Here is a 27851-nt window from a genome sequence, read left to right as displayed (position 1 = left end):
AAAGAAAGGGAAAAGAATAATTAAAAAAAAAAGTTCTTCAATTTCTCTACAAAAAGTTCTTCTTATAAATTTTACACTAAATTATAGTATTATGCAAACATCTAAAAAACATATCATCGAAATGGACTTGAATTAGGAGACAGCTCTCAGAAAACTTGAAAATATCTTATATTATGAGCTTAAAGATAAATATATCAAGATTCAACTTGCCAAGGTAAATTTTTATGATTCCATCTATCAATTTGTATGGTATTGAACCAATGTAATTGTCATTTCTAATTGTTTGAGACAATCAATAATCATGATTTCGATTTTGTCTGTCATAACATCACAACTTTTCTGATATTTTAGATCCATCTACTTTATTTCAACTCAATTCGCCATGCACAATTGTTTATGAGATGTCTTTAATTAAAGTTTTGCAACTGTAGCAGCTTACAATTAAGTTTACTTACTAGCGGTGACATAATGAATAGGCTATCCAACCCCAACTAACGCATAAGGCGTCGTGTGGGAGTTTGGAGTTTCCGCCATTGTTCTTGTCATAATAATTTGACAAGAAAGAAAATTATAAGTCCAATAATTCTTTCCAAATTATAATTATCCGCATAACGTATGATGTAGGAGCACTTTTCTTTTTTCAATTTTTGCTGCAATGATCTATCTCTTTATGACTATTCTTCCAACCAACGCTTTTAAATGAATAACTTGTTTGATTTTTTTTTTTTTGGACAAAAAGTAAATTTTATTAGCAAATTACTAGAAATCGTCCAGCATGATTTGATCTATATTGTTACCCTAATGATAAGTTAAACATGCATTAGAAATTACAAATTTGTAATTTAACAGATGGAATAGATCCAAAAAAATTATGAACAGATCTGAAAAATACATGAAATTTTAAAGTTGTCTTCTAACAGATAAATTGCTGCAACTCCCTCCTAGCATGTTGTAATCGTCAGATCTACCAATCAACGGTTTTAAACTCCAATAATGATGATGAAATTTATCAAAATAAACCAAGATTCAAAAAAAAAAGAAGTCAAATCTGACAATGAGATCTGAAATAAGTTCATATCTAAAAAAACACAAAAAATTCTGTAGGAACCCTTTGGAAAACAAAAAATTTTCACTAGAAAACCTTAGGAGAAACAGAAACCTCTCACTAAGAAAACTTATGCGAGACTTTATTTAAAAAAAACTAAAGTAATGTGTGGTGGTCTCCCTCTCTAAGAGAAGACTTTTGAAAAGAGAAAAAAAAGTAGAGAGAAATTAGAGAAGAGGAGAAGTGGAGAGAAGAAATTAATTAAATATATTTGGCCAAAACTTATACCATGAGTGCTTGACTGATAAGATAACAAATCCTACCAAGTTCCACCTTTAAATTATGAAATTTATGTATATCGATCAACCTATGAGAAAGTCAAATTTTGAAGGAAGACACTTTAATTAATACACTCACCATTGGACATATTAGTTCAAACAAAACTGAAATTCGAAGGTGCAAGAATGGATGATGATTAATTCTTGGTGAACCAACGGACAATTAAGTGATCAACTGCGAACATCTACATATTGAGTTATTGACCAGACGTTAACGTCAAGATTAGTTAAGGACAATTCATCTGACTACTAATTGAGTATTAAGGTTTCTTCAATCATCGGAAATTGAAAGTGATAAAGAATGTCGGCCGGCCCGTTTGAGTTCGTGAAACGCTAACCCGATCCTTTCTTTATGATAATCCCAAGTATTAGGCATTTCCATCAAGTGTACAGGTATAAAAGTATTTCTATCAATCAAATATACTAAGTTAATCAGGATTTCGATAGATAACAAGCACGCGACATTTATACGTCACAAGAGACGTATAATTGATTAATCAGTAACTAGTTGTACTAATTTAAACAGAGAATTTTTTTTTTTGTGGATAACTTTTGGTTTTCAGTGCAAATAGCGGATACATCTGATGAGAGCGTAAATGAACACACTTAGGCATTCTTTTTTTTTTTTTTTGAAAACAATAGAAGTTTTTTATTAATATGTCAAAACTGTACAGTACTTGAGTAACTACTCAATCAACTTTACATAAGTGTACCCTGACATCTAAGGAGTGACAAAAAATCTCTCCTTATCTATTAATATGCCTAACGCATATTCACTAATACTTTTACATAGATTCATACTACCGGTATTTCTTACATAAAAGGAGTACAATTGAAACAAACTAACTAGGTTGTTAATGTCTTCTATCAATGTCCACATTCTAATGTCTTTCATCATCCCTGCTTCAGCATTCATTGGATGCAATCCTTTGCCAGAGTGTTAGCTTAATTGGTAAAGATAGACCACTTTCTCGTAAAACATCATGTATTCAATTTTCACTGTCAATATGAGAATTGTGTTGGTGATCGATCTGTAATAATATAAGTCACTGATGATCTGTAAGAGTCCCTTTAAGCAATCTATGATTTTAGGGGGCATGTACTGACTCGTGATGGTGATTGGAATTGAATTTATCCAAACTTTTTCTTATATTAAAAAAAAAAATCCTTACAGCTCATCAACATAAAGCATTACTACATAGGCATCACTATGCTTCAGCTGCAAGGATAGTCATCAAATGTTTGTTACAAATAAAATGAGATAAAGAGGACCAACTCCCATACATACAAGGATACTTGAAGGCTATAATCCTTCAAAGAAATTAGTTTTTCATTTTATTTTATTATATATTGACGATGTACACATTATTATCACTTACATAACAATTAATTTGGATTTAAAATTAAGTTTTCATATATATCATAGATCAAATCGCGACTCTCTTGATTTTGGGTTAATATTACTTTCGAAGTGTTAGTTGTTTAGAAAAATGCAATTAATTGGGACACTATCTAAATACAATGAGGGCAACAACACATGTATTCGAATGTTAAATGTGATACAGAATAGGTGTACAAGACAGACAAACGGTCAACAGAAAGATCTCTAAAGCTGAATGCCGGAATCTTAACGCCGGGACATCAACTTTGATAACGAACGTGCCCGAATCAAAGCGCAAATCCAAGACATTACACATGCACATAGAAGGACCGCTTCCCCTTCTTTCATTCTTTGTTCTAAAAGTTCATACCTTCTCCAGCACGTAAGTGGAAATGCTTTTCTCTTTATCTTCTTTAGTTATCATCAGACAACTCCGCTAGGTTGTTTTCTAGAAATGAAAAGATACCCATTTTTCACTTAACTCCAATTAGGATCATGAACACATTTATTTTAGAACAAAAATTTTCAGCGGTCATTAAACTATTATCCGTATCGACTTTTGATCATCAAACAATTTTTCGTCACAAATTAACCACTAAATTAACTAATTAGCACACTCATGGCCATTTCATCAATTATTGTTCTTTATCTATAAAATATTCAGAATAAAGTACCTCTGGTAGACAAATATACCCTTACATTTTGACATGTGCTCTAATTATTTTGTAAATTAAGAGCAATAATCGACGAAATGACCACAGGTGTGCTGATTAGTTAATTCAGTGGCTAATTTATAATGAAAAATTGTTTGATGATCAAAAGTCTACAGGCGCTGAGGTTTTTTGCTCTTTATTTTATGGTCCAGCTTAACATCTCAAAGTTTTCTTTTGGATAAAGAAAGGACAATTGATATATTATACATGTAGTACGAGTTAAAATAAAGATAAAAGAGCCTTAATGATGGTTAATGAGAAAATAGTGAACTAACGTGTAATAGTGAGTAAGCGTCCATCTTTAGAGAAATTTTGTAATGCAAATAATAATGACTACGTAGCCAAACAATAATCATGAGTTAATAAATAAGCTGAATTTTTCACATTTTATGGAACATATGCTAATAAAGTAATAATTATGTAGTAGGACTGGAGGACTACCACAGTATATCATCAATTAATTGGAGAATTTAACATCCACTTTACAGCAAAAAGAGATGGCATGGATTATGGATGCTACAGAGTTATCATCATATGCTAGCCCTTTGGCCTTCTTGTTCGGTCCCGAATCGCCTTTCTTTGTCAATCAGTATCTTTACTTGTTATGCGCCTTTACTTGTGTTCTGTATGGTTTAGGTCCTACTCCCAGCAGGCACTTTCTCTGTTACCACGTAAATTTGCTCTTCTTTTTTTTTTTTTTTTTTTTTTTTTTTCAAGAGGAGATTTCAAATCTTACAAATTAATCATTAATGAGGGGAGCAAAATAGAAGGATACTTGAGAGTCGAACCAGGGAAGTAAATTTGTCTTTGGAGGATATGGGTTCTGCTTATTCGGAGCCAAATATCTTTTGGCTCGAGAGAGCATGCAATCATATCTGCTCGATGTGTATTTGCACTACATTTGCAACTTGAAGCCATAATAAATGATTTTTGCTTCCGATGGAAACGTTTGATTGAGCATATACATTGATTCCCTCTCACTACATCTCGTCTCCAACTCCAGTTTGTCCTACAAAGCTTGCAACCAGCATTCACGTACCTTTCCACCTTAATTTTTGTAGAAATACATTAACCCAATACTGGAATTAACACTTTCATGTATCTCTTGCCGTGCTACTTTCTATAATATACAGGGAAATTTGAGCACTAGCATAAGGAAGAAAAAGGGGAAGAAAAAGAGGAAAAAGAAGAAGAAGAAGTTCTTCGTCCCCTCTCCAAAACAAGCCACAAACAGACACATTATTGGCTTTGTAATGCATACTTGATCGGGTTTTTGTTTCTTTAGTAAGCAATATATATGAGAAAAAGCACGAATGAAAGCACAAATTTAGATTGACTGAAACAGAATCAACTGTTGCTTCTCCTTAGCAATCCATGTACCATGAAATCCCTCAATTTAGACGACCTCAACTTGTAGGTTTGACGAAAGTTGCATTTTTTTTTTATTTTTCTTTTTCAAATTGCTTTATTTTGGTTTCAAGAATAAACTTTGCTGAAGTCTTGGGAACTTTGCTTGTACTGGATTTATATACACGTATCGGGGATTTGAATTCTCGAAAGTTTTGTGAACAGTCAGTCATCAGTAGGTGAAGTTGTCAATAGTCCTTTCTTTCAGTTAAAACGTAGTAATTATATTAGCGAATAATGATAGTTAGGAGATGGAAAGCATCATACCTTAAGAGTCACTTCATATATATTGCCTAGTGTTATTGGTACTGATACTGAAGTAACTTAAGAAACTTCACTTAGAAACTCAATTACCATGGCCCAAATCCAGTCTCAAGTGTAAATGAAACGACAGAGAAAACTACACACACACACATATATATATATATATAAGAGGTAGTTTTCATATCTCCATGATCTTATTATCCACTTAATTTCCATCCCACCAAAGAAAGGAGTGAAAACAATTGAGATCTTTAGCGCCATGTCATTTTCTCAACGACAATTCAGTGTCACTTTTAAAATTATATCAAGTGTCCAATTAATTTAAATTATCACGTGATATCTGATTCTAACTTAAATTAATTGGACGCTTGGCATCAGATGAAGGAGTGATACTGAGTTGTTACTAATTAAGTGGCACTGATTATCTGATTTGGAGTGAAAATGTGGGGACTAACACAAAACACGGCCGGGTTTCATACTATTGACGATCATTATCATCATGCTAAGAGTTACTGTTTTATTGGACGGAGAAAGACTATACAGAATGATGCAGTTAGTAGGTTATCCAAAATAGAGGTTAATAACCATTTGGAAAAAGGAAGGAGAAAAGTTATGGGCTGTGGTGGGGAGGGTTTTGGAGTGGGCAACCATCCAAGTTTCAATAATAAAGGCTTACCCTTGAGGAAGAAGGAATCTTCCTTCCAACTTTCCCAACCACACTGCTTTGATTATTAGTAGTAAAATTTATCATTGCATCCACTTTAGTAGACTCACCCACTCCATTTCAGGATATTTAGACAAGAAAACATTAGTTTCCTTGCTCTCCTTTATCCATGCAATTGAGCATGATGTCTTTTGCCTTGATGCCTTTTTTCTTTCCGGGAAGGTGGGATTTTGGTTGTCTAAGAACCGTTTTATACAAAGAGCCAAAGATAAAAATATAATTGTTGAAGCAAATTAGTACATCCTTCATTCCAGTCACTAGTAAATTGACCATGGAATGAATAAATTACAAATTCCCTAGGTTTCCTTCTCGCATTGTACTCCACATTGACAATTTTTTTATGCAACTAAAAATTTTTAAGGTCAATTTGCGTTCGTTATTCATGGTAAAAGTCAAGCTGGCTATTCTTGAAAGGAAGCCTGACGGAAACCATTTTGCTACGACAGCTGCTAAGTATGCAGCCTAAATACTTGAAGTCAGAAAATTAACATTGGCGGTGCAAATCACGGCTAGAAAAACTGCAGGGGCTGCCATCATGTAGAAAATTTCCCGTATCAAGGACAAGGATGTTCAACAAAAACATGCCTTTAGCTATTGGAATTAGGATATCTGTTGAAGATCTATTTTCTGAATAGGATTTTTGATTGACTCACCAGATAAGCCTGTTAACTGATGCTGCCTCTGCAGTTTTACTGTGTGCTTAAATGCCAATTATCTGCCTAGAATCAACTTAATGCTTATGCTGATTTCCTAGGTTAATTAAACAATCAAAGGATTACAATTTAACACTAGCTATAATCATAATATATCGATCAACTATGGTTTTCTTTTAGGCAAGGCCTATAGGGGCCTCATGCAAGTTTTCATTCAACGTAGACATATTACATGATAGACAAGAAAACTAATAATCTCCGACACCTAAAAATTATTACATTCTTCCCCTTCAGGCACGAGCATCAAGAGGGAGCTTGGAAATCGTCTTAAGGGAAGCCGCCTTCTTTCTGGTGACCAGGGGGAGGAGAAGGCTTGGGGATGTAAGGCATGAGAGGAGTACCATGTTGGATAGGCCCAGGTCTTATGGAAGCCTTTGAATTAGGAGCTGGATCGATTGGACGGTAATCATCAAGCTCTGCATGGCCTGTTTCATCCTTATAAGTACTTGCAGTGTACTCCTGCATATCAGAGAAAGAAAGAATCAGATAAAACCAAGTGACTACTTAGGACTAATCTGACATGAAGGGGGGGGGGACAAAATATTGGAGCTGGAATGGCCTTTCAGGTATTTATCAATCAAATAGTTGCACGCAGATAGAAGTGACTTCCATGCCTGAAAGTCTGTCTTAATTGTTAAAAGTACCTTTAACTTCCTACTCTGGATAGTCACTGTTATATCACTCCCAAGTTGATCGAGAACCAAACCTGAGATTCATTTCCAAGTAGATATATCAGCATTCAGCACCTGACCTGGACTAGAAAATTATTCTAGATAAAATTCGTACTATTGTTTGTAGCATTCTATTGATACACTGCTTCTCTAACTATTTTCTGTTATACCATTGCTTATGAAAGAAACAACAATTATTCAGTTAACAGTTATGTTCTACTATTGGGATCGGTTCACGTGGCGATCGTCTAGTGTACAATGAAAAGGTAACCACAGGCATATGCCAGAAGAATACTGGGATCAAGAGACAGCATTAGCTACGAGCAGTCAATGACCTACTTGATCCTTTTGCCAAAAGTCCAATTGGCTGGAAAGTTAATTATACAGATAATCTCAGTTACGCCTATTTCTTAAGGACCAATCTTTATTATCATAGAGGCACAAGGTTGTTCATAATCCTTGTAAACTCCTGGTCCAAGCAGCTCCCTTGAGGAATCAAACTGGCGGCTGGGTGACTTTTGTCAATTTGGCCTTTTGTACCGATAGATTTGTGACAATTATGGAGAAGGACGAACCAAAACTTTTAAGCCCTTTAAACAAACTTGAATAATCTGGAAATTAAACCAAAGTGAAACCAGATAAAAAGATCATATTTTCAGAAGACAAAAGTTCAAAAACAGGACACTGAAGTTCACTCAGATATTTCTCAGTTTTATTTTTTCTTGATTTTCTTTTGAGGAAAAGAAGCAAGAGAAACTGTCCATGGTGTTTGCTTTGCTTCCGGTGGCATTTTTTTTCTTTTTATGCAATTCAATTACTGTTATCAAACATCTTCCGACAGGAAACTTAACTGCAATTCAATATGTTTCTCTTTTTTGGGCATACAAGGTTAGTTCGATATGAACAATCATCCAACAAAACCAATTCCTATTAGTATAAAAACACCAGGCCATGAGTTGAAACTTATGAAAGTTGAATTAAATGTAGTCTGAAGGAGAACATAGGCAAGCTCTTCAGAGGAAGTTCTATGAGTTTAAAATTGAATAATGACCGTAAATTGATCGAACCCCTTCTCGCATACTACTAAACAAAAGCATACATTTTCAAAATTTTCATGTAATCTTAACTTCTAAGTAGACGAGCATGGTGTCCTTATCTGGTTTATCCTGCACAGAGATAGAGAGAGACAAATTTAAGCATGAAAAGAAGAAAGATGGTAGAATTTACCGGGACTTGATGAGGTGATGCTGCTCTCAGTCGAGAAAGCAAAGCATAAAAAACCTGTCGAAGTCACCAAGAACAGAACCCATGAACCAAAGTTTTTCATGCTGCCAAAAAAGTGGAATCTAAGTATTAACTACCACAAGCGTTTTCTTGCTCTCTTGAAACCCAAAGGTCTGCACCTTTTCTCACAACCAAAAGCAATGTAAAAAATGCAAAAAGTGGAATGACTCGTATGTTCTTGACTACGAGGCCTTTAAATAAACTCAACCCATTAGGCAAATTCCTCAGAAAATTACCACCCCAGGAACTGAAACAAACCACAGTCGTCCAGAATACCCGCAAAGATAAGAAGAAAAATGGCTATGAGCCCATGTCTAGGGGTATGTCATGCATATTAAAGAAAGGGAAATTTGTATGCAGTATAAAAAATGATTTTCGGCTGTGAGTCATCAAGAAAATCATGTGGATTTCAATGTCTTCCATAGCTGTGTGAGAGTTGAATAGTGATGGGGGATGAGCGGTAGTAAATGGGAGAGTTATTGTAGTTTGTTTTGTGTAGCAGAAGATGGTGGGATGTGAAACGAAATGAATGCAAAAGCGCGATGGAAACTGAGCCCCCGCTGCCCCTGCAGTCTTGAAGATTGCCCTTTTGGCCCCGACAACCAAATCCAAAAATACTACTATTTTGGCGGTGATTACTTTTGTGCCATTAAAGAGGTGCGAATAAACTCTCCAAATTTGTCAATTTCCTGAATTTTTAAAAAATAACAAAAACAAACAAATTTTGTTTACTTGGCCAAAACAATCTAGTTTTATACGTCCAAAGGAAAAGAATATTAGGCTTCATCTTTTACATTTTACAGCATCAAAATTAGTGTCACCGACCAAGTTAGTAAATACGCTATCATCCCAATTTCCACGGCAAGACAAATATATACTTCCCTTCTGGTTTTATACATTCACCTTTACATTTTTTATCAAGTCAAATGACTAAAAAGTCCATCATTCAACTATTTTAACTTTCACATGAATAAATGAGGTAGTTGCGATTAGGGCTGTTCACGAATCGAACTGCTCCCGATCGACTCGACTCGAGCTCGAGCTAATCAAGTCGAACTCGAGCTCAAACTCAAGCTAATCAAGTCGAGCTCGAGTTCAAAAACATTAAGTTCGTTGGGCTCACGAGCTCGATTATATATATATATATATTTTTATTTTTTTTATTTTAATAGTAAAATTATATATATTCTTAATATTTTTTTATTTGTTAAAAATTTATTATTTTATTCATTTTAAAAATAAAATAATTATTATTTTTTTATTTTTTGAGCTCGTCGAGTTCGATATTTTGAGCTCGTCGAGTTCGAGCTTGAGTTCGAGTTTCATAAAATTAACTGGAGGCTCGGCTCAATTAGGCCAAAACTCTACTCGACTCGACTCGTTTGGACCCCTAGTTGCGATAATGATTGTTTTTAAAACAATTAATTTAGTAAAAGGTAGAAAGAATATACATGGAACTAAGGCCTTGTTTGGCAAACAAGTTTTTTGCCAAGTTTGTCTGTTACAAATTTTTTAACAACTTTAGCTACAGTAATTTCAAAAAATTTCTCAAAATGTTTAAACTATACTCTTCAAAATATTCAAAAATTTACACATTTCAAAAAAATTTTCTACAACTTTTACAGTAAGCTACAGTAAAGTTTTAGATAAACATCTAAAAAACTCATTTGTCAAAGATGGCCTAAATCCTTTTGTTGGCATGGCACTTATTTATATGGAATCCGGGCTAAATGGACAATGGTTTTGGATACACTACCGTCCTATGTGTTCAATTTAATTGGCCAGACAGAAGCAATCTTCTAAACTTAGAACGAGAAATCTCACTTAAAGACAAAATAATGCAAATTAGTCTCTTTAAAATCTGGGGAAATTAGTCTCTTGCACTCCTTGAAGGTATCAATACTATTTAGTAAGTGAATTGAAGTGCAAGAGACTAAGATGGAATTGCGAATATCAATTCCCAAAATCTGTCATCTTTTGCTTCAACTCCTAGGGTGGAACTCTTCAATTTCTTCAGGCAAATATACAGCCAAAAGGATGGGAAAAGAAGAAACTAGAGAGGAAATTTGGGAAACTCGGACTTCAGATCCATCTAAAAGACCATAAGGCCGAGGATATAGCGGTTGACTATTCCGCATGACACCAAACAGCCCAGTTGACAATTACGGAAGCAGCGTGGGCTCGTAGTGGGAGATCATGCTACGACTAGCAATTCACGGTAACGGCCCAAAGTCAAACCTTTGCTTTCCAAAGATCCCAAAGGCCACGGCGGCAAAATTGCCCATTCAGCTGGGCAGTGGTACCTACTAGAACAAGAAATTACAAGAAGTTTTGACTTTTCTTTGTAAATTCTCCAATATCCCTCGTGGCCATTATTTTAGTTATTAAACTCGGCCTAGTTGGAGATTGAATCCCTTTGCCCAGTGAACCGGGCATTAAGCAGGCTAGCTTCTATATAAGGAATTGATTTAGTCAAATTTAGTTAAAATGGTACAATTACTTATTTGAGCAGCAACTTTCATAATAAGAAACTAAGAGATGTTTCGACCTTTCTCTTTGTAAATTCACCAATCAAAATCATTTGGTCCACAAATTTCTCCATCAGACAAGCTTAATTTTGAAAAAATAACTTAATGTATACTCCAAACATTAAATAAGACTGATAAATGAGTTTTGTCTTGTCATCCAAAAATAGAACTTTTTGAGGGATGCAACCAATTGAAGCTATGCAAGACACAGACAAGGTGTAGCCTTCACCAACAACCTGGAAAAAGGATAAAAAGAAACTTACAACGCGATACAGAAGCTATAGTTGAAGACCCCTTTTGCACTAATTTCTTGGCTTGATATATATATATCAAGCAGAACAACCAAATAGGCTCGGAAGTCTCCTAGACTGCTACTGTTCGTATGCAACATACAAGCAGTTAAGATTATTAGTAATAAGACGCCAAAGAGCATAATCCCACAAATCACACTAACCACAGCCAAGAAATCAAATGAAACACACACCAATTTATTTTGCCACAGACAAGTGCGAGTGACAGGCCACTTCCCCCACCTGAGGAGGTTTTGATGCACGATCATGCGACCATGCACTCACACATCTTGCATTTTATAATCCTTCTGAACTCCAAAGTTGTAAGACAGTGCCAAAAAGTTTTATCTACCACAAGCATTTTGGAGCTTACAGAATAATCACAGCTAATAATTTGACTATACACCATGGTGGCAAAGCAATATTGGAGCAATATTTGCCCACTCAACAACCCTGCAAAATCGTCTCTTTGTGCTTCCTGCAGCTGTAGATGTTTGAAGCGGTGCGTCATTCTTCTTCAGCAACTCCCACAAGATGTGGACATCCTCGTACTCACAAGTCCTCACATCATGGCGAAGCTTAACAAGCCCTGCACAATTTTGAGTTTTTTCACAAAAATCTCTAAACGGGATTGGAAGAGTAAATCTTTAACAACATATGAAACAGTTTTTTTTCGACAAAATCCGTAGACATCAAGCTTCTCAAAACCTGTTTCTATCTTCTGAAGGCTTTGGAGACAGGAGACCAAAGTCTAGGTGACAACTTCATGATGCAGAAAAGATCACCAGCAAGAAAAAGAAAATGATGGGCTTTGACTATTACCAACATCCATAGTATAAACAACCCGAATAAAAGAATTTAAAAGGACAAGAAAAGCATTATGTCAACCTCTGCTTAAGCAACTGATCAAGACAGTTAGGTTACGTTTTATTTTTTTTTTCTTTCCTCCTTCAGTTGAGGCTATTATTACCTCTGTTCTTCTTGCAACGATATGACTCCCTGCCTATATTACACTAAAACAAGCTACGTACCCTGCATAAGGCTTTCACATCATTCAGAAAATGACATGTGCCACGTATGGAAAAACCTCCTCCTAACCTTGGCTGGGATAGAAACAAACCGCCCTCTTAATTTCCTATTTGTCAATATGGTCGTAGTAAACGCTAACAACAAGAATTCTCGGTTTCTTTCCTTCATCCTTTTTACCTTTCTTTTAACTTTTCCAGTCTCCGAGTCAACTAGACATATTTCCCTATCAGGAAACTCTAATACATGATCATCGCTCAAAAAATTTTACAACCCCTCAACAGTCAACACGCCTTCTTATGCAAATTGTACACTCAACACGCCTTTTATTGATTTTTGTAACGAACTAGAAATTGTGTAGACCAATCGAGCTCAATCGCCAAGTTTTAAATTGTCATTAGATGCAAATTGCCTTCAAAAATCACAGAGTCTAATTTGTTGAGGCCCCTCTTCCACCATACACCTACTTTGATCACTAGCATCATCCATTCATTATGATATCCATCATGACTCATACAAGATTCACCAATCCCACCAAAATATCAGAACTAGAACTTTATGGGACGAAAGAACTCTGCTAACAAGGTATGCCGAGATCAAAAAGATGAAAAAAAAATCCAATACGTGAAGACCAACAAAAAAAAAAAAATTTTGATAAAAAGGGAAACTTAAAAAAAAAAAAGAAAAAAAAGAGAGCTGACAGAGGAGGAGGAGGGGAAGGAAAGTAACTGACCCGTTTTTCGAATACCAAGATGTTGAGCAACATTAACCCAAGCTTTTCTGATAGGAACGATCATTTTGTCCCACCACTCCATGAAATTCAGTTACCGTCAAAATCCGCAGATACCTTTTGCTATATATAAAACAAAATATATATAAATACATAACTCACAACTTGTTAAAACAAATAAAAACCCATGAAGAAGAGGACGAAGAAGCTTTTTCTTCTTTTTCTTTTTTGGGTACCTGAAATAAAGGAGGCAAAAACCTCTGACGGAACGAAATCTATCTCCTCTCTGTCTCTCGCACTCTCTCTCGGAGGGAGGGACCGGAGGGTAAGGGGGAAGCTGGATATAGGCGTGGTCGTTAATGGGGCGTTAGATCGTTGGGACTGACGTTTTTAATGTTGCTGACGCAAGAGCGGGAGTTTGAGGTGACACGCGTCGGGAATCTACTTTTGTAAAAGTTCGTGTGGAGACTGTGTCCGAATCCGATGTTGTGCGAGTCCCCGTTGATTACGACGCTTCGTCAATCAGTTTCAGTACCATATTTTGGTCGTCCACGCGGGCGCTTTTTATTGGTCCGAGTTTCTCGTTGGTTGGTCTACCCATGTGGGAATATTATTCACTATTGTGGTGTGGGTCTCACGGAAGATCTTTTCCCCTACAGTTTGAACCTTCAGTCCTAGCTCCTAAGGTTCCCAGGAGACATGCGAGATATAAACAGAAAGTCCAGATAGAAAAATTCCACATTCCTTTCGGCGTATTTACAATCATAAAGATTCATCAATGTCCTGATATCAAAATTCTTGTTCTAGATCCTTCTATCAATAATGTTAATTACTACCGTAATGATGCACTTAAAATTTTCCATATGCAAAACATGAGAGTTTATTATCAGAATGGTGTTTATTGATTTTTAGACTTATATACACGTAGCTTCGTTTGGATTAATTGTTTTTGAAAAATTTTACTATAACAGTATATATGAAAATTTTAAACTACTTTTTAGAATACCTTTTAGAGTATTTTTTAAAATTTTTTATAATATTTGAAAAACTAATTGATCCAAACAGAACCCTTGTTTTTTAAAAAATGACCAATCCAAACGAATTTACCTTATATTATTTTATCCTGAGCTTTATATGAAGGCTATCACTTACTTAGCTTTTGCTTGGATTGCTATTTTCCGTAGAAAAATTTCGTCATTTTCCGTGAACACATTTCCCCATTACCTTTTTTCCTCACATACATCAAATCGCTACAGTAATTTTTCCATGAAAAATGACGGAAAATGCAATCCAAACGGGACCTTAGCTTTTGGATTTTTTTGTTTTTTACTTGAGATACTTTCATAAATTAATTCAGCTATTTAAAGGATATTCTGCCAAAGTGGGCATCTTTGACCACGATTAGATTAGGCCAGTCATAATTCTACAGCATTTGACAACCATTGACAATCCCAGAGCATGAAAAGGGGTGGCAAGCCCAAGAATTACAGTCTCTTTCCATGGTTTTCATCAGATCTGAAAACGCTTTTGTAGCGGGACAGGGATTTTGTAGCAACTAGCCAGAGCACTTGTTAGTACAAGATGTAATAATCTCTGTAAACGTTATAAATTATTGTTTTTGACAGCCCTTTATCTTCTGTAGCTATCACTGGTCAAACCACAAGAAGAAGAGGTTAAAAAAAAATTGTAAATACAGGTAACGTTGTGTAGCACATTCAAATTTAAGTTCTTGATACAAGAATTCAGTGAGTTCATCAGAGTAAGAGATGCAAACTTTCTGTAGTAGTACGTAGTTTTGGTAGATTTTAACCAGTAAGGATTGGGAATGAATGATGAGGACGTTTTATAACCCTCAAGGCAGGACGGCTCAATTTTGCCCACAAGTTTACCCTCAAGAATTTTCCAATGCTTTTGTTGTTACTTTACTATAATCCTCAGAAGTTTACAAATCATCCGCTTGATAAAGATAATAATGACACTATGAAAGGTGCTACAGAACCTTTCAATAAGGACACAAACAACCGGGCGAGGGGTTGGGTGGTTCGGAGAAGGAGAGTGTAAGTGAGAGATATTGGATTCGAACCCTTCCACTAACCATAAGATAATTAAAAAATAAAAAAAAAAGGAAGGAAGGGACACGAAGAGCAAAATTTTCCATAACAAATTCTGTGATGAGTATATATTTTCTAATTGAATCCACCTGGTTTCCGATTACAGCCAGGAAATGTTTCATATCTCTGATTATGCAGCATTTGCTGGCTAGCAAAAGCAAGGGTTGGATATAATGTCACATACTAAAACCAAGACTCGAACTTGAAAGGATCATCACCAGTAATCCAGCTGAAACACAGCTTCCTGAAACACTATTATAGATGAAGTACACCACCATTGATTCCCAAAACTATGACATTATGTGGAACTAGAAGCAAATCTGCAAAGATAGAAGAAATTGTGCTGGAGACAGCGCACTCTGTGTTTTTTGCTCTTTCCATCAACTTGGGAAACTATGAACGAAAAATGGACATGAGACATCACTGCTGAATGGAACCACAACTGCAATTGGTAGACTTGCCATGTACATTTCTAATTGACCATCCCTTCAAACTTTAAGGGTTGCCTAAATGGATCATCTTAATGATCTCGTTTTCCATTTCTTCCACCAAAATTTGAATTAATATCTTTCAAGTAGTTGGTACCCCAAAAGACCAACAGAATAAAAGGAAATCTGTTCTCCAGCTCCTGGCTATTGAGGAGATGCGTCAGCAGATAAGTAGATTTATCAAAAAAATTAACTAAGCATGTCAAGAAATAGAAAATTAATTGATTCTGAGGCAGACGCGCTCAAAAAAAAAATTTCTGAGGCAGACAGATAAAGAACGCCTATAGGAACTTCTTTCCCGCGGGTATGACAAAAAGGTAATATATTTCCAAACATCTGAGAACAAAAAAAAAGTGCAGATAAAACCATTGCGTAGAAGTTACTAAACCAGAAAAGGAAAACAAGAAAATAAAAAGTCAAAGTCAAAATAGTAGGGAAATATCTAGAGACACATTCACAAGCCCCCTAGATCCTCAGTTCTATTGCATACTTGCCTGCAGCCTATGGAATTGTAATTTGATGTATGCTGATCTTTCAAACATGAAGGGTGATCTATCAAATGAGTTACAGTTGTTCTTCCGCTCATGGAATACAGCCAGCTAAAGCAAAAGGGGGGAGAACTAATTAGCAACTGCCCTCTGCAAGCTTGCCATGTAGGTCAAATATATAGTCCAGATGTATGAAAAGGAGCTGTTCATCAATGGCTGCAGCAAATATACAAATGATAAACCATCACCATTTCAGATATTAAAAAACTAGGATGAGAAATCTATCCAGCATCCAAGCTACATAAACAAAGGAACTTAAATCTTCCATCCCAAACATGTCCAGATTAAGAAAGAGCAGAACCTGTAAATGGACTGGAATAATTTTGTATGTGAAGAAATCACATAATGGCCAGAACATAAGGCCATTCAACAATGTTGGGAGCACGTCTCGCTTCAATCTGGCAGTAATCTCACTCGCAGTTTCACCTAAACGTGATACGATTACCAATTACTCAACAATTTCAATCAAAATGAAACAAAAGAAGACTTGTTTATGCTGAAGCAAAAAGCTAGGATTAGCGTAAAACACAGAGATGCATAACCACCTAATGCAAAATCACAATTAATCAGTGAAAACACTTAAATTGCCACATATAGAAGTTTAGTTGCAGCATGGTACGGAATTATTGTAGAAAGAATATTTGAACTGCAGAAGACATCACTTTTTTCATTTTTATACTTTCCAACATATTTGGAAGGAAAAAATCAGCGTGCCAAGCTCCAACCATGAACTATGCTGAATCCACAGCAATTATAGATCCAAAAAACACTTTCCAAAGAAAAAAGGAAATAAACCAGTACCTTGCATGGCTGCATTAAATGAATAGAAAACAGAAGTAACGAAAGGTCCAAAGACAAGCTGGCCGATTACGAGCTTCTTCAGTGTCGTGATGAGATCCCGTTTGGGAAGACACCAAGCTATAAAGTTAAACCATATATGCTGTGCAGGACCAAGTATAACCAGCCCATACCCAGCCATCCTTGATGTCCTTACTAAATCCAGTGAACCTGAAGGTGGCATTGTAATCATCTGGCAGTTAAAGGAAGAAAGAACAGCAACCCATCAACCATAGACACTTTGCTCAACTTTATCTACACAATAAGGGGTATATGTCTGCAAAGCCTCAACGATCATAGTCTGTACTGATTGGGACAATTTGCTGGCTCAGCTGTAACCAATTTTAAAATTTGTGATTTTTTTTTTTTATAAGCAAGGATTTTCATTGAGAATAAAAGTTCTTTCTTTAACATTTGTTAAATTAGTTTCACAATAAAGATGTGCGGGACAAATGACTTGCTATTAGCCTAGAAAATTTCAAAGAAAACCTAACTTCAGCAAAAAAAAATTGAGCAAATCTAAACGATATTAATGTTGTGCACGTTTCATACCGATACATTAAAACATGCCCTGCATACTCAACTAGTCACCCTAGTTGATTAGTACATTAAAATTCCAAGTACCTGTGAAGTAATGTCAGCAGCTGCATAGATCAGAGAACAAGATATGCTCTTTGTAAGAATGGGCCGCGAATCCAGCATTGACAAATACCAAGAAAGAAAACCCATCTTTCGATTCCCCGATGAAGATGATGATGAATAGTATGACTTGTGAAGGAACGAAAAAAATATCACTGAATTTCGACAAGGGGTTTGAGAAGGAACCCTAATGGTAGTACTTGGTTGTGGTGTGCTTCGGCATTGTGGGATTTTTTTGGCTGGCAGAAATTTAGAAAAGCTACGACGCTGTCGTTGTCGCTGTTGTTGAGAGTGTTGGATAAAGGTTCGTTTGGTAAAATGATTTACTACAGAATTAGCTAATCTCATCTTGAATTCTTGAATGTTTGATGTTTCTTCTGAGATTGGTTATGGATTTACAGAGACACCCTTATTATTTCGGGAAGAGGGAGAAATTGTACCGAGAGCCGAGCTTATTTATATGGTGGACTCCGAGGGGAACTCGTGGCAAGTCGCGGATGGATGGATGGGGGAAAAAGTTGCGTGATGCGTGGCGGGAAAGGAGCTAGCAGCACGCTACGGTGTTGTACTGTACGAGAACCTTTTGTGCCCAAATATGTAGGATGGTGTAGCTTATGTCAATTAATCTTTTGGGCCCAAATCTCTTTCTACAACATAAGCCCAATAATTTCAACTAAACTTTGCAGTTTTATACATTATAGCATGATATCTAGCCCAACTTAGGTATGAAAAAATATTATGTTGGTCCATTGGTTGTTTTGCAATTATTTGGCCTCACCGTCGAAGATAACAAATCTAAGTAGTGTATTACTATTTATTGGACATCATAAAAGGCATTTTGCACGAGAATTCTCTTCTTCCTTTTTTTTTTTTTGTCCAGCTAAAAACAATTTTAAACAAAGCTCAAATCCTAGCATTTTGCTACTTCATCGAACTATGCACTTGAGTTTTTTACCAAGTTTGTCTGCTATAAGTTTTTTAAAAACTTTAACTATAATAACCTTAAAAAACTTTTCAAAATTTTTAAACTATATACTTCAAAATACTTAAAAATTTGTTTAAAAACTTCTACAGTAAAATACATTAAAGTTTTAAACAAACATCCAAAAAACTTATTTGCCAAACAAGGCCTATATAATAAGATGGTAAACAAGCAATGGTACTGCTTGACCAAATGTAAATATAAATTCATTCTTATTTAGATGTTAGTATTCATCCCATTATATGTAAGTTATTAGTTATGGTGTCCTTACTAGTCTGTATTAATTCATTGTTGTGGGCTATTTATAATCTTCTTTTTTTTTTAAAAAGGCAATAGCATAGAGTATAAGCTTTTATATCATAGCGGTTAAAAATTTATTTTTTGTCTCAAAATTGTTTAAAAGTATAACTTGCAATCATATTTTTTAGAATATTATGTTAATCTTAAATTGAAGGATGAATTTATAATTTGGATAATAAATTTATTGGAGAGTTTGACTATTAAAGTTTCACCATTAAATTTAACAGAAAATCTAACAATTTTCACTTTAATTACAAACATAAAGAAGGTAAATTGTAGATTTCAAAACTACCTTCAAAAAAAAACTGCAGGGAACTAAATGTACATATGTCAAACTATAGGGGTTTTTTTTTTTGTATTTTAACAGTATTATTATTACTACTTCTTCTTTTTTTTGGGCCCTATAAATACCGGTACACCTGAGAAGAGGATCCAGCCATCCGGGCTGATAAAGCGAGTTACTTGACAGTAGTGCTTCTTTCCTTGCAAATTTCTCCGGAACTTCAAACCAGAAAATTGAAGATTTTCAGTCCTTTCCTTCTATGGCTATTTAAGCAAATATCGTCCATTGTTCGAAGTTCAGCACCTGCAATAATATTCAATACGGCGAAGCAATTAAATTTTGATTCCAATGGACCCTTCAATCATGAAACTCCTGGAAGAAGATGAGGTTCACGACCATGGAAGCACGTTAAGCTAGTTTATTCAGGTTAAAGCCTCGAAATATTTTAATTTTCACGATTGAATTTATTGTTTTGCAGGATGAGACGATGCATTCTGGGGCCGACGTGGAGGCCTTCACAGCTGCCCTGAATAGAGATATCGAAGGGGATATTTCCACATCTCAGCCCTCTGATTCAGATAGTAGTATGAATTTTCTCTATCTTCCCTAATATTTGCCAGAATTTTTTCGGTTATTTCGTTTCTTTTTCCCGTTTAGGTTGGGGTAATAAATTGATTTTTTCTGTCTTATGGCAATGTCATCTAAACAGCACGAGCTCAGTTCCGGAGAAAATTGATTTCCATGGGTTTATAGATTCTTGCGTAGCTTAATTGATAAAGGAAAATGTTGGAAGCATGAGATTGGTTTCAGATGAGAAAATTATGAGCAGGATTAACTGAAAATAATGAAATTCTCATGCCCCGAATTTGAGGATTTGGGTCCTGTAAATAACCATTTTGTGATATTCTCCTTTAGCATCTAAAAGAATATTTGTGCTTTTGGTTACGGGACTGCATGGAAAAAGTTTTTGGAATGAGACTGTAGCATTTTTTTTTTTGTGATGTGATATATGCGACATAAAAAAGTGGTTGGGAAGATATAAAAGGTGATTGAAATATGTATTTGTGATGCAATCATTTTTTTTTGGGGAAAAAATGCGATATCCAAACAAACCCTCTTGCGGTGCATGGGCATACAGCAACATTTTTCAAATGTGTCCTCATTTTATAGATGAATGCATGCATGTGTTGAATCTTTTCTACATTGGAGTTATTGCAGATTTGGTTTAAGTTCTTATTCTGAGTGGTATATAAGGAATCATGGAATCAACTCATGTCGAACACCATACACATTCTGTTTGTTGCTTCTTACTATAGAAATCTGCATCTGAGGTTGGCTTGAAATTTGTCTTTAAAAGTGCATAAGTACTGATGTATTTAACTGGAATACTAGATGCATTGTCTCAAGGAAGTAGTCATGCTTCCAGTCAGTTTCTTCCCCAGTGGCAAACTTCGAATCACGATGACAATGCTAATTCTCTAAGTCAGCAAGATCCTCTTGGTTCACAGAAAAGTGAGCCATTATCAGCGGAAATGGATGTGAAACAACCTGGATTGGTCCACGAGAATCAGAAACAACAAGATAACACCATGCAGGAGGTGAACATCTTTTCCGTCCAAAATAAACCATCCCAGGACAATTTGCATCCTCCGCAAGCTGAGCAAAAGATGGTTCCTATTTCTCAGGAAATTAATATGCAGGATGCTTATACTAATGTTGTCCATAACACTGGGCCTGAGAGAACACAAAATCCAGATCATGATGCTCAGCTTGTAAACTTGCAGAAGGCAAATAATCAGCAGGCATCATTTTCAGCAATGAGTAATCAACAGGCTGTGGTGTCAACAATGACCAATCAACAGCCCAAGGCTCCAGGAACAAGTAATCAACAGGCCAGCAACGCATTGAATCGTGGGAAACAAGTGCCTTTTGCTCTGTTGCTACCTGTCATACAGCCCCAACTTGATAAGGATAGAGCAATGCAACTAAACACTCTTTACCTTAAATTAAGGGTGAGTTGCTGAGTCCGGTTCCTTTCTGAAATGTTGCATTTTTAGCATCAATTAAAATCCTTTGCATTTTCATCCTTAGGTTGAGTTTCTGTTTTCAGAAAAATGAAATCTCTAAGGATGGTTTTGTCCGGCACATGAGAAGTATTGTCGGAGACCAGATGCTGAAGATGGCTGTTTATAAATTGCAGTCTCAAGTAAGTAACTAAGTAGACATAAATTTCCATGACTTCCTGCCTCCTCCAACGCTTGTATGGAAGAAAAAAAATCCCAGTTTAGTTTAATTTATGCTAAATTTCTAATTTGAAAATCAGGCTGCTCGAAACACACAGAATGTGCCAAGTCAAGTTCCATCACAGTCACAGGTTTCAACTCAGCAGCAAAATTTGCCAACCTCATCTACTGGTGCCAAAATATTCTCTTAATCTCAAGCATTAGCACAATTCAATTAGAAGTGCAAGATCTCTTCCACTGACTAGACTTCTTTTCATTTCTGCAGTCGCCATGACAACAGACTCGACCAATAAGGTATCTGATAGCAATGCTCAGAAACCACGAGAGGTTGAACGACTGCCAGATTCACATGGAGTCCCATTAAGCCAAATGTCTACTGCTAGTTTGGCTGCTAATCAAGATAAGGAACGCTCTGCTTTTCCACCACAAGGAATCAATAAGCAGCATTCACAGCATATGCTCTTCTCACATCCGTCTTTTCCGACATATGGGAATACTGGGAGCATTCATCGCCCGTATTCGACAATGAATACAAATACTTCAACACCTCTCAAACAACTACCCCACGACTCCCAAATGAGACCTATTCCAGCTCATCAAACCATGAATGCAACTCAATTGGGAACAACAACCCAGGGCATGAATATGGTGAGTGTGACGAAGTTTGATGGGCAGAATTCTTTCAATGACCCTAAAAGATTGCAAAGTGGAAGTCTCACACCCGCCACCAACAGTCCAGTGCTGCCCCAGAATTCAGTTCAGTGGCAATCATTATCTGCTAAAGAGCAGAAAAGTGGGATTCCATCTTCTACCACCTTTGTTAAACCAGAACCGCTTGATCAGTCAAATGAACAATACAAATCCCAGTTTTCAGCTACACAGGGGTTGTCATCCTTCCCTTCCACAAATGTTGAACAAGGAAACACTCTTCCTGGAACTTTAAAGGATGAAACTTTTGAAATGCAGTCCTCCAGATTGGGGTTCTCGGCACCCACAAGCACGGTGCCAACAAATCCCATGTTGTCATCAATGCCCAGTCAGATGGAACCTAATAATACGGTATTTTTTGTTCTGATCTTTGTGGCTGCTAGCTTGTTCTACTTTTGCTGGTAGTGGTAGTGATTCTGTTAAGAATTTGGATTCTAGCATCTGTCTTTGCCTTTCCTAATTTTATCTCTATTTGTATTTGTCTTACATGGCCACTGGTTTTAGCATATCAATACTCTACATTTCGAAATTGAAGAGAACTTCCCAAATTCATCTAGATTTCAATTAGCATCTTTCAATTCCATTTTTATGTTTTCACAAGTTATGGGATAGGCATTCTTGGTTTGCATCATCGGTGTGAAACTCGATAAATAAGATTTGGTACTTTTTTTTGGTTCGGAGTCCACTCCTGTGTCTAGTAAAATTTGCTTATTTTTGTACCAAATTGCTGTGAATTGGGGTAGTATGGTGATTTAGCTTTTAGCATATTATGATGCAGTATAAGGCAGTTGAATAGAAATTATGCCTTTGGAAGCTTAAGACAAAAGCTTTTGGTATTACTTGCAAGCAAGAGCTTTTTGTGGTCCAGAGTTACTCATGGTAATTCAAAAGTCCGTAAGATGGCTTGATCAACATCTGGCAACTTTGTCAGACTGCTGTTTTGGTCGAACCATTGGTAATCTGCTTCTGGACTTCTTATGAATGCTTTATCTGAAGTTTGGGAGTCAAGTGTATTTTGGTCTTTTCCTTTTTTTGGCTTTGACTTTGCTGTAATTATGTTTCTTGAGTTCATATCAGGCCTTAAATGTATTAGGATCTTAATTGAAGTCTTAATTGTTAAGATTTCTAGATTTATGTGTTTCAACTAGGAATCAAAAGTATAATGATAATAGGACTTTTAAGTAGGAAACAAAACCATAATCACGATAAAAATTTTGGGAAAGTAATTAAAATCTGAATGATAGCAGGATTGTCAGGTAGGAGTCGAAGTCCTGATCAAGTAGCATTCAGCTTTAGGAGAATTTTTTTAGCTTATGAGTATCCTTGTAGTTAGTTTATTAACAACTCTGGTTAATAAAGGAATGAGTTCCATTGATTAATATCTTCATGGTTCTTCCTTCCCTGATGCGCTTAAATTCCCCTTCTTTGACACCTGTTTTCCACGTGTTACTGTTTGCAGAACAGTTCACGGTGGATTCCCTTAATTTTCTGGTGGGGAGCGTGGAGGACTTTTCTCTAAACTTGTCATACGTAATATTATCTGAGGATGTGGGCTATCATCAGACTTTACTAACAATCTTGTTGTTCGTCAAGTGATTCTTTTATGTTATTGTATTTTAGCTTTTGCCTCTGATTTAACTATGATCTCTCTTCTGGGTTTTCCAAAAGTACAAATTTTCTAAAGTGAAAATGTAACTCTTTTGCTTCCCAGCTGTAAAAGTTTCTTTCCTATGTCGGTGCCCAGCTCAGAATCTTGTCGATCTCAGCATGATTTATTTACATCTTGTCCTTTTTTGGTTTCCCCTACCCCTTTTACCAGTTAAATTCCAGGATGCATTCTTCTACCTCTGCCAGCATGGGGATTGGAACCAGTTCAAAGGCTCCCGCTAAAAAACCTTCGATCGGCCAAAAAAAGCCACAGGAGGCCCTTGGTTCCTCACCACCTCCATCAAGGTTGACACGAGTCATGTGACTGATTAGGACACATGATTACTTGAGAATTTTTTAATTACTGAGGCAAATTGTCTTTTTCCTTCTTAATGTTGGTATTTATGTATAACGATTGCTTACATACATTTGTGGCACATCTTCCAGTAAGAAGCAAAAAGTATCTGGTGCCTTTCTGGATCAAAGCATTGAACAACTCAATGATGTGACTGCTGTCAGCGGTGTTAATCTCAGGGTACTGACCCATATCCCTTTGCTAGAAACAAGATAGAAAAGAGAAAGACAAGAACCCTATGTATTCAGTTTCACGCATGTAGGACAGGCAATTTGCACTGCATTGTATTCAACTCAGTATCATGATAATTCAATGCATGAAACAGGAAGAGGAAGAACAACTATTTTCTGGTCCAAAGGAAGATAGTCGTGTTTCAGAAGCATCTCGACGTGTTGTGCAAGAAGAAGAAGATCGGCTGATTTTGGAAAAAATCCCTCTTAAGCGGAAATTAGCAGAGATTTGTAAATCCTTCACTCTATTGACAACCTGTTCTTGCTTTTGGTAGATGAATTTGTTGTTGTACAACTCTGTTATTAGAATTAAAAGGATTGATCTGGGTTTATCTTTTGGCTATCTGTGGCAGTGGCAAAATGTGGTTTAAAGGGTATCAGCAATGATGTTGAGCGGTGCTTGTCTCTGGTGAGATTTTAAGATAGTTATTTCCCCTTATTCTAAATTGTATAGGTATTTCCCCTTCTTCTAAATTTTATGTTGCATTTTCTTTTATTGTTCTGCTCGTTTTTCTTTCAGTGTGTGGAAGAAAGAATGCGTGGGCTGGTAGGTAATCTTATCAGATTGTCGAAGCAGGTGAGTTTTACTTTTAGCTATTTTCATTGCTCTTAAAGCAGTGAAGAATTGTTTGAATGAAAAAGGAATCTAGTCGTCTAAACCCTTTGATGGACTTTGATGCATTTTTCATAGCGCTTGGATATAGAGAAGTCTAGGCACAAAACTGTTGTGACCTCAGATGTTCACCAACAAATCATGTTGATTAACCGAAAAGCTCGGGAAGAATGGGAGAAGAAACAAGCTGAAGTAGAGAAACAACAAAAGCTGAATGAAGTGAGTAATTCTTGTCTTTGCCATCAGTTGACTATTCTATGCTTTTTGACAGTTCAAAAGCGTTGTTACTTTTGATATGTCTGTATCGCAGCCTGAGAGTAATCCTGGGGTTGATGGTGAGAAGGAGAAGGATGAAGGTCGTGTAAAACCGGTAAAGGTACCTAGGCTTATTCATCTCTAGCTATCGTCTACTCAATGCTTTATGCCAGAGACTATACAAACTCTGTACACTTGCAGGCAAACAAGGAAGAAGATGACAAGATGAGGACAACGGCTGCAAATGTTGCTGCCCGAGCTGCTGTTGGAGGAGACGACATGCTGTCAAAGTGGCAACTGATGGCTGAGCAAGCCAGGCAGAAACGTGAAGGAGGAATTGATGCAGCATCTGGTTCACAGCCTGGAAAAGATACAGGCAGAAAGCCGTCATCAGGAAGAAGTTCAAGGGACAATCAAGAAGTGGAGAAAAGGGGCCAATCTGCTGCTAATTCCACTCCTGGTATATTTACATTTTCTTTTCGCTTTCAGAGCATTTTCAAGGATGATATGAAGATCTACTGAGCCTCAAAAGTCTTTGCTGCATGTTTAAGCTGTGAACAGCTTTCTTCTTAACCTTGCTTAGTATAGAGCTGATCTTGGATATGTCTGAGCTTGCTATATTAGTGGCATGTTGCTGTTGCTGTTCAAGATTATCAGATATGAATGAAATTGTGCAAGCATGGTAGTGGATAAAACTTTGCTAATTGGGTTTTAACAGTTGCTATTTTGTAACACTAGCACTATGGTTTGTTGTCAATTGATGGTATCAGTAATATAGATATTCGAAAGGAAGGAACTGACAGAAGCATATGATGTGTATGATATTTTAATAACTCAACCACTTAATGCAGTGCATTCTGAAATGTAACAAAAACTTCTACTATCAGATAAAGTGCTAGGTAAGTCGCTAGTGAGCAGCTTCTTTTCCTTTGTTTTTCTGGGCAAAATCCTGGTAACAGGGCCTGTTGAGGTAGGCACTGTGAAAAGTTTATGTAAAAGAGTTGACATTTTAATACGTCTTCCCCCTTCCCCGCCCCACCCCCAATAACCAATCCCCCGGATGCTCAGCAAGTGTTCACTGTTATATACTCTAGTATGAGCTCAAATGTATCGGTTAGTGCTGATATGTCCCAAGAATTTTGAGCATCATAGTGTTTCGTTTACTAGTCTTCATACTTCGCTGATGGTGATTGCTTGATGGTACAGAATTGGCTTTCTTCCTGTTACTGGTATATTTATTGTCTATGAAAACATGCCTATGGCTGCATTACTGCAAAGTGCTTGTGTTGAAACGGCTCACTGCTGCTTTGAAATGTTCGACAAGATTTTCTTTCCAACTGTTATACCCAGCTATTGGTGATATTACGTAATGTTGGCTGACATTTTATTGGAGTCCTAGCATAATCTAATCGTGCATTGTTCATGTGGCACAGTCTGCTTTGTTGTGGGATCCATTTTTTTTTTTTGGTTAAACTTGCTTTTCTCTGCAGGAGCAGCTAGAAAAGTAGGAAGAAATCAAGTTGTAGTGACACAACCCAAGGTGGCTCGCACTATTTCAGTCAAGGATGTGATTGCTGTTCTAGAAAGGGAGCCTCAGATGTCAAAATCAACGCTTATGTACCGATTGTATGAGAGAATCCGGAGTGATGCTAATGACAAATGAGTTGGGGTTATCCGAAAAGGGGTGTAGCAGCTTACTGTTATATGCAATATTACAGTTGTTTAAATCAATGTCTTAAGAGATCTCAGACCTCTCTTGTCACAGTTTTCAATAGTGTGTGTGTGTAGGTTTTGTTTAAAACCTTTGAACCAAATAGGCCCAAATGATTTCTGACCAAAATAGAGAATTAGAAAGACCAAAATTTCTCCCTAGAAAAGTCCAAAGAAGGAAAATGAAAGTAATAATCTCTTTTGCCAACAGCTAAAGCGATAAGATTATTGCGGGAGCAAAATGAGTAAGCATCTAAATTACAATTAACTCAAGTATTTGTGTTTATTACGCTAACTTTTAATTTTATTGCTTAAGAAAACAAGCACCATGTATAATTGAGATCGGGTTAGACAGGACTCGAAATTGGATACGGACATTCTTTATCTAATTTAGATATGTAAGTTTCAAATAATGAAAATTATATTTAGCATGATAACGAGAGCTGATGGAACTTCACCAAGAAATCAGCAGTGGGCCATAAACTGGGAATTGGCATAGTCGCCAAGCAATCTGGAGGGAGGATCAGAGCTGAATGGACTTTAGTGGATAGAAGCTCGCAAAGGGATATTCAAGATGAAGGTGTAGCAGTAAGGTTGGCACTAATGAAAGCAAGACAACAAAGTTGGCAAAGAATCAAAGTCACCAATGCTAACAAGCAACTTATTGCCTTGCTAAGAGATGGGAAAGGAGACAATCCAAACACTGCCACGTTGATGATCGAAGACATACATGTTTTAGCTAATCTGTTTCAAATGTGCTCTTTTGAAGTTAGGAATGATAGTAATAT

At 36.4% G+C, this 27851-nt stretch overlaps 3 protein-coding genes across 7 annotated transcripts; 1 reads left to right on the top strand and 2 right to left on the bottom strand.

Moving 5' to 3' along the window:
- Nucleotides 1-6647: 6647 nt before the first annotated feature.
- LOC113711889 (uncharacterized) lies at nt 6648-9081 on the bottom strand. The gene is made up of 3 exons (XM_027235123.2): nt 8484-9081; nt 7230-7291; nt 6648-7044 (listed from the first exon to the last, which is right to left on the bottom strand). The coding sequence occupies exons 1-3, from the start codon at nt 8581-8583 to the stop codon at nt 6853-6855; spliced, it is 354 nt and encodes a 117-aa protein (XP_027090924.1). The 5' UTR covers nt 8584-9081; the 3' UTR covers nt 6648-6852.
- A 6939-nt stretch (nt 9082-16020) lies between these two features.
- LOC113711706 (protein SYM1) lies at nt 16021-18294 on the bottom strand. Of its 2 annotated transcripts, none has more exons than XM_027234875.2 (4): nt 17723-18294; nt 17063-17291; nt 16563-16687; nt 16021-16417 (listed from the first exon to the last, which is right to left on the bottom strand). In XM_027234875.2, the coding sequence occupies exons 1-4, from the start codon at nt 18083-18085 to the stop codon at nt 16334-16336; spliced, it is 801 nt and encodes a 266-aa protein (XP_027090676.2). In that variant the 5' UTR covers nt 18086-18294; the 3' UTR covers nt 16021-16333. The 2 variants fall into 2 exon arrangements, with proteins under 2 accessions (XP_027090676.2, XP_071925865.1); XM_072069764.1 differs by having other exon boundaries at nt 16021-16312; nt 17723-18194.
- Nucleotides 18295-19452: 1158 nt separating this feature from the next.
- LOC113711653 (transcription initiation factor TFIID subunit 4b-like) lies at nt 19453-27117 on the top strand. 4 transcript variants are annotated; one of them, XM_072068892.1, is made up of 16 exons: nt 19509-19689; nt 19781-19886; nt 20695-20900; nt 21087-21314; nt 21413-21508; nt 21626-21716; nt 21811-22604; nt 24073-24206; nt 24348-24435; nt 24581-24716; nt 24839-24894; nt 25006-25062; nt 25177-25317; nt 25409-25474; nt 25555-25813; nt 26844-27117. In XM_072068892.1, the coding sequence occupies exons 1-16, from the start codon at nt 19651-19653 to the stop codon at nt 27014-27016; spliced, it is 2670 nt and encodes an 889-aa protein (XP_071924993.1). In that variant the 5' UTR covers nt 19509-19650; the 3' UTR covers nt 27017-27117. The 4 variants fall into 4 exon arrangements, with proteins under 4 accessions (XP_071924991.1, XP_071924990.1, XP_071924993.1 ...); XM_027234820.2 differs by having other exon boundaries at nt 20988-21314; XM_072068890.1 differs by having other exon boundaries at nt 19453-19689; nt 20695-21314; nt 25409-25468.
- The last annotated feature ends 734 nt before the right edge of the window (nt 27118-27851 follow it).

This window comes from Coffea arabica, chromosome 10c (genome assembly GCF_036785885.1).
Source record: "Coffea arabica cultivar ET-39 chromosome 10c, Coffea Arabica ET-39 HiFi, whole genome shotgun sequence".
Taxonomy (NCBI): domain Eukaryota; kingdom Viridiplantae; phylum Streptophyta; class Magnoliopsida; order Gentianales; family Rubiaceae; genus Coffea; species Coffea arabica.
Note: the sequence above shows the minus strand (reverse complement) of the source record. Positions and strands in the feature narration are given on the sequence as shown.

What these genes read in the sequence shown, in the direction of transcription:
- LOC113711889 (XM_027235123.2), bottom strand. Translation starts at nt 8,583, where the DNA reads ATGAAAAACTTTGGTTCATGGGTTCTGTTCTTGGTGACTTCGACAGGT. An exon ending in CATCACCTCATCAAGTCCCG is followed by an intron (nt 7,292 to 8,483) that starts GTAAATTCTACC and finishes AATGAATCTCAG; the next exon opens with GTTTGGTTCTCGATCAACTT. An exon ending in TCCAGAGTAGGAAGTTAAAG is followed by an intron (nt 7,045 to 7,229) that starts GTACTTTTAACA and finishes TCTGATATGCAG; the next exon opens with GAGTACACTGCAAGTACTTA.
- LOC113711706 (XM_072069764.1), bottom strand. Translation starts at nt 18,085, where the DNA reads ATGAGATTAGCTAATTCTGTAGTAAATCATTTTACCAAACGAACCTTT. An exon ending in CTGCTGACATTACTTCACAG is followed by an intron (nt 17,292 to 17,722) that starts GTACTTGGAATT and finishes TTTAACTGCCAG; the next exon opens with ATGATTACAATGCCACCTTC. An exon ending in TTATTCCAGTCCATTTACAG is followed by an intron (nt 16,313 to 16,562) that starts GTTCTGCTCTTT and finishes CTTTTGCTTTAG; the next exon opens with CTGGCTGTATTCCATGAGCG.
- LOC113711653 (XM_072068889.1), top strand. Translation starts at nt 19,651, where the DNA reads ATGGACCCTTCAATCATGAAACTCCTGGAAGAAGATGAG. An exon ending in TCCTCACCACCTCCATCAAG is followed by an intron (nt 24,207 to 24,347) that starts GTTGACACGAGT and finishes CACATCTTCCAG; the next exon opens with TAAGAAGCAAAAAGTATCTG. An exon ending in AACAACAAAAGCTGAATGAA is followed by an intron (nt 25,318 to 25,408) that starts GTGAGTAATTCT and finishes TCTGTATCGCAG; the next exon opens with CCTGAGAGTAATCCTGGGGT.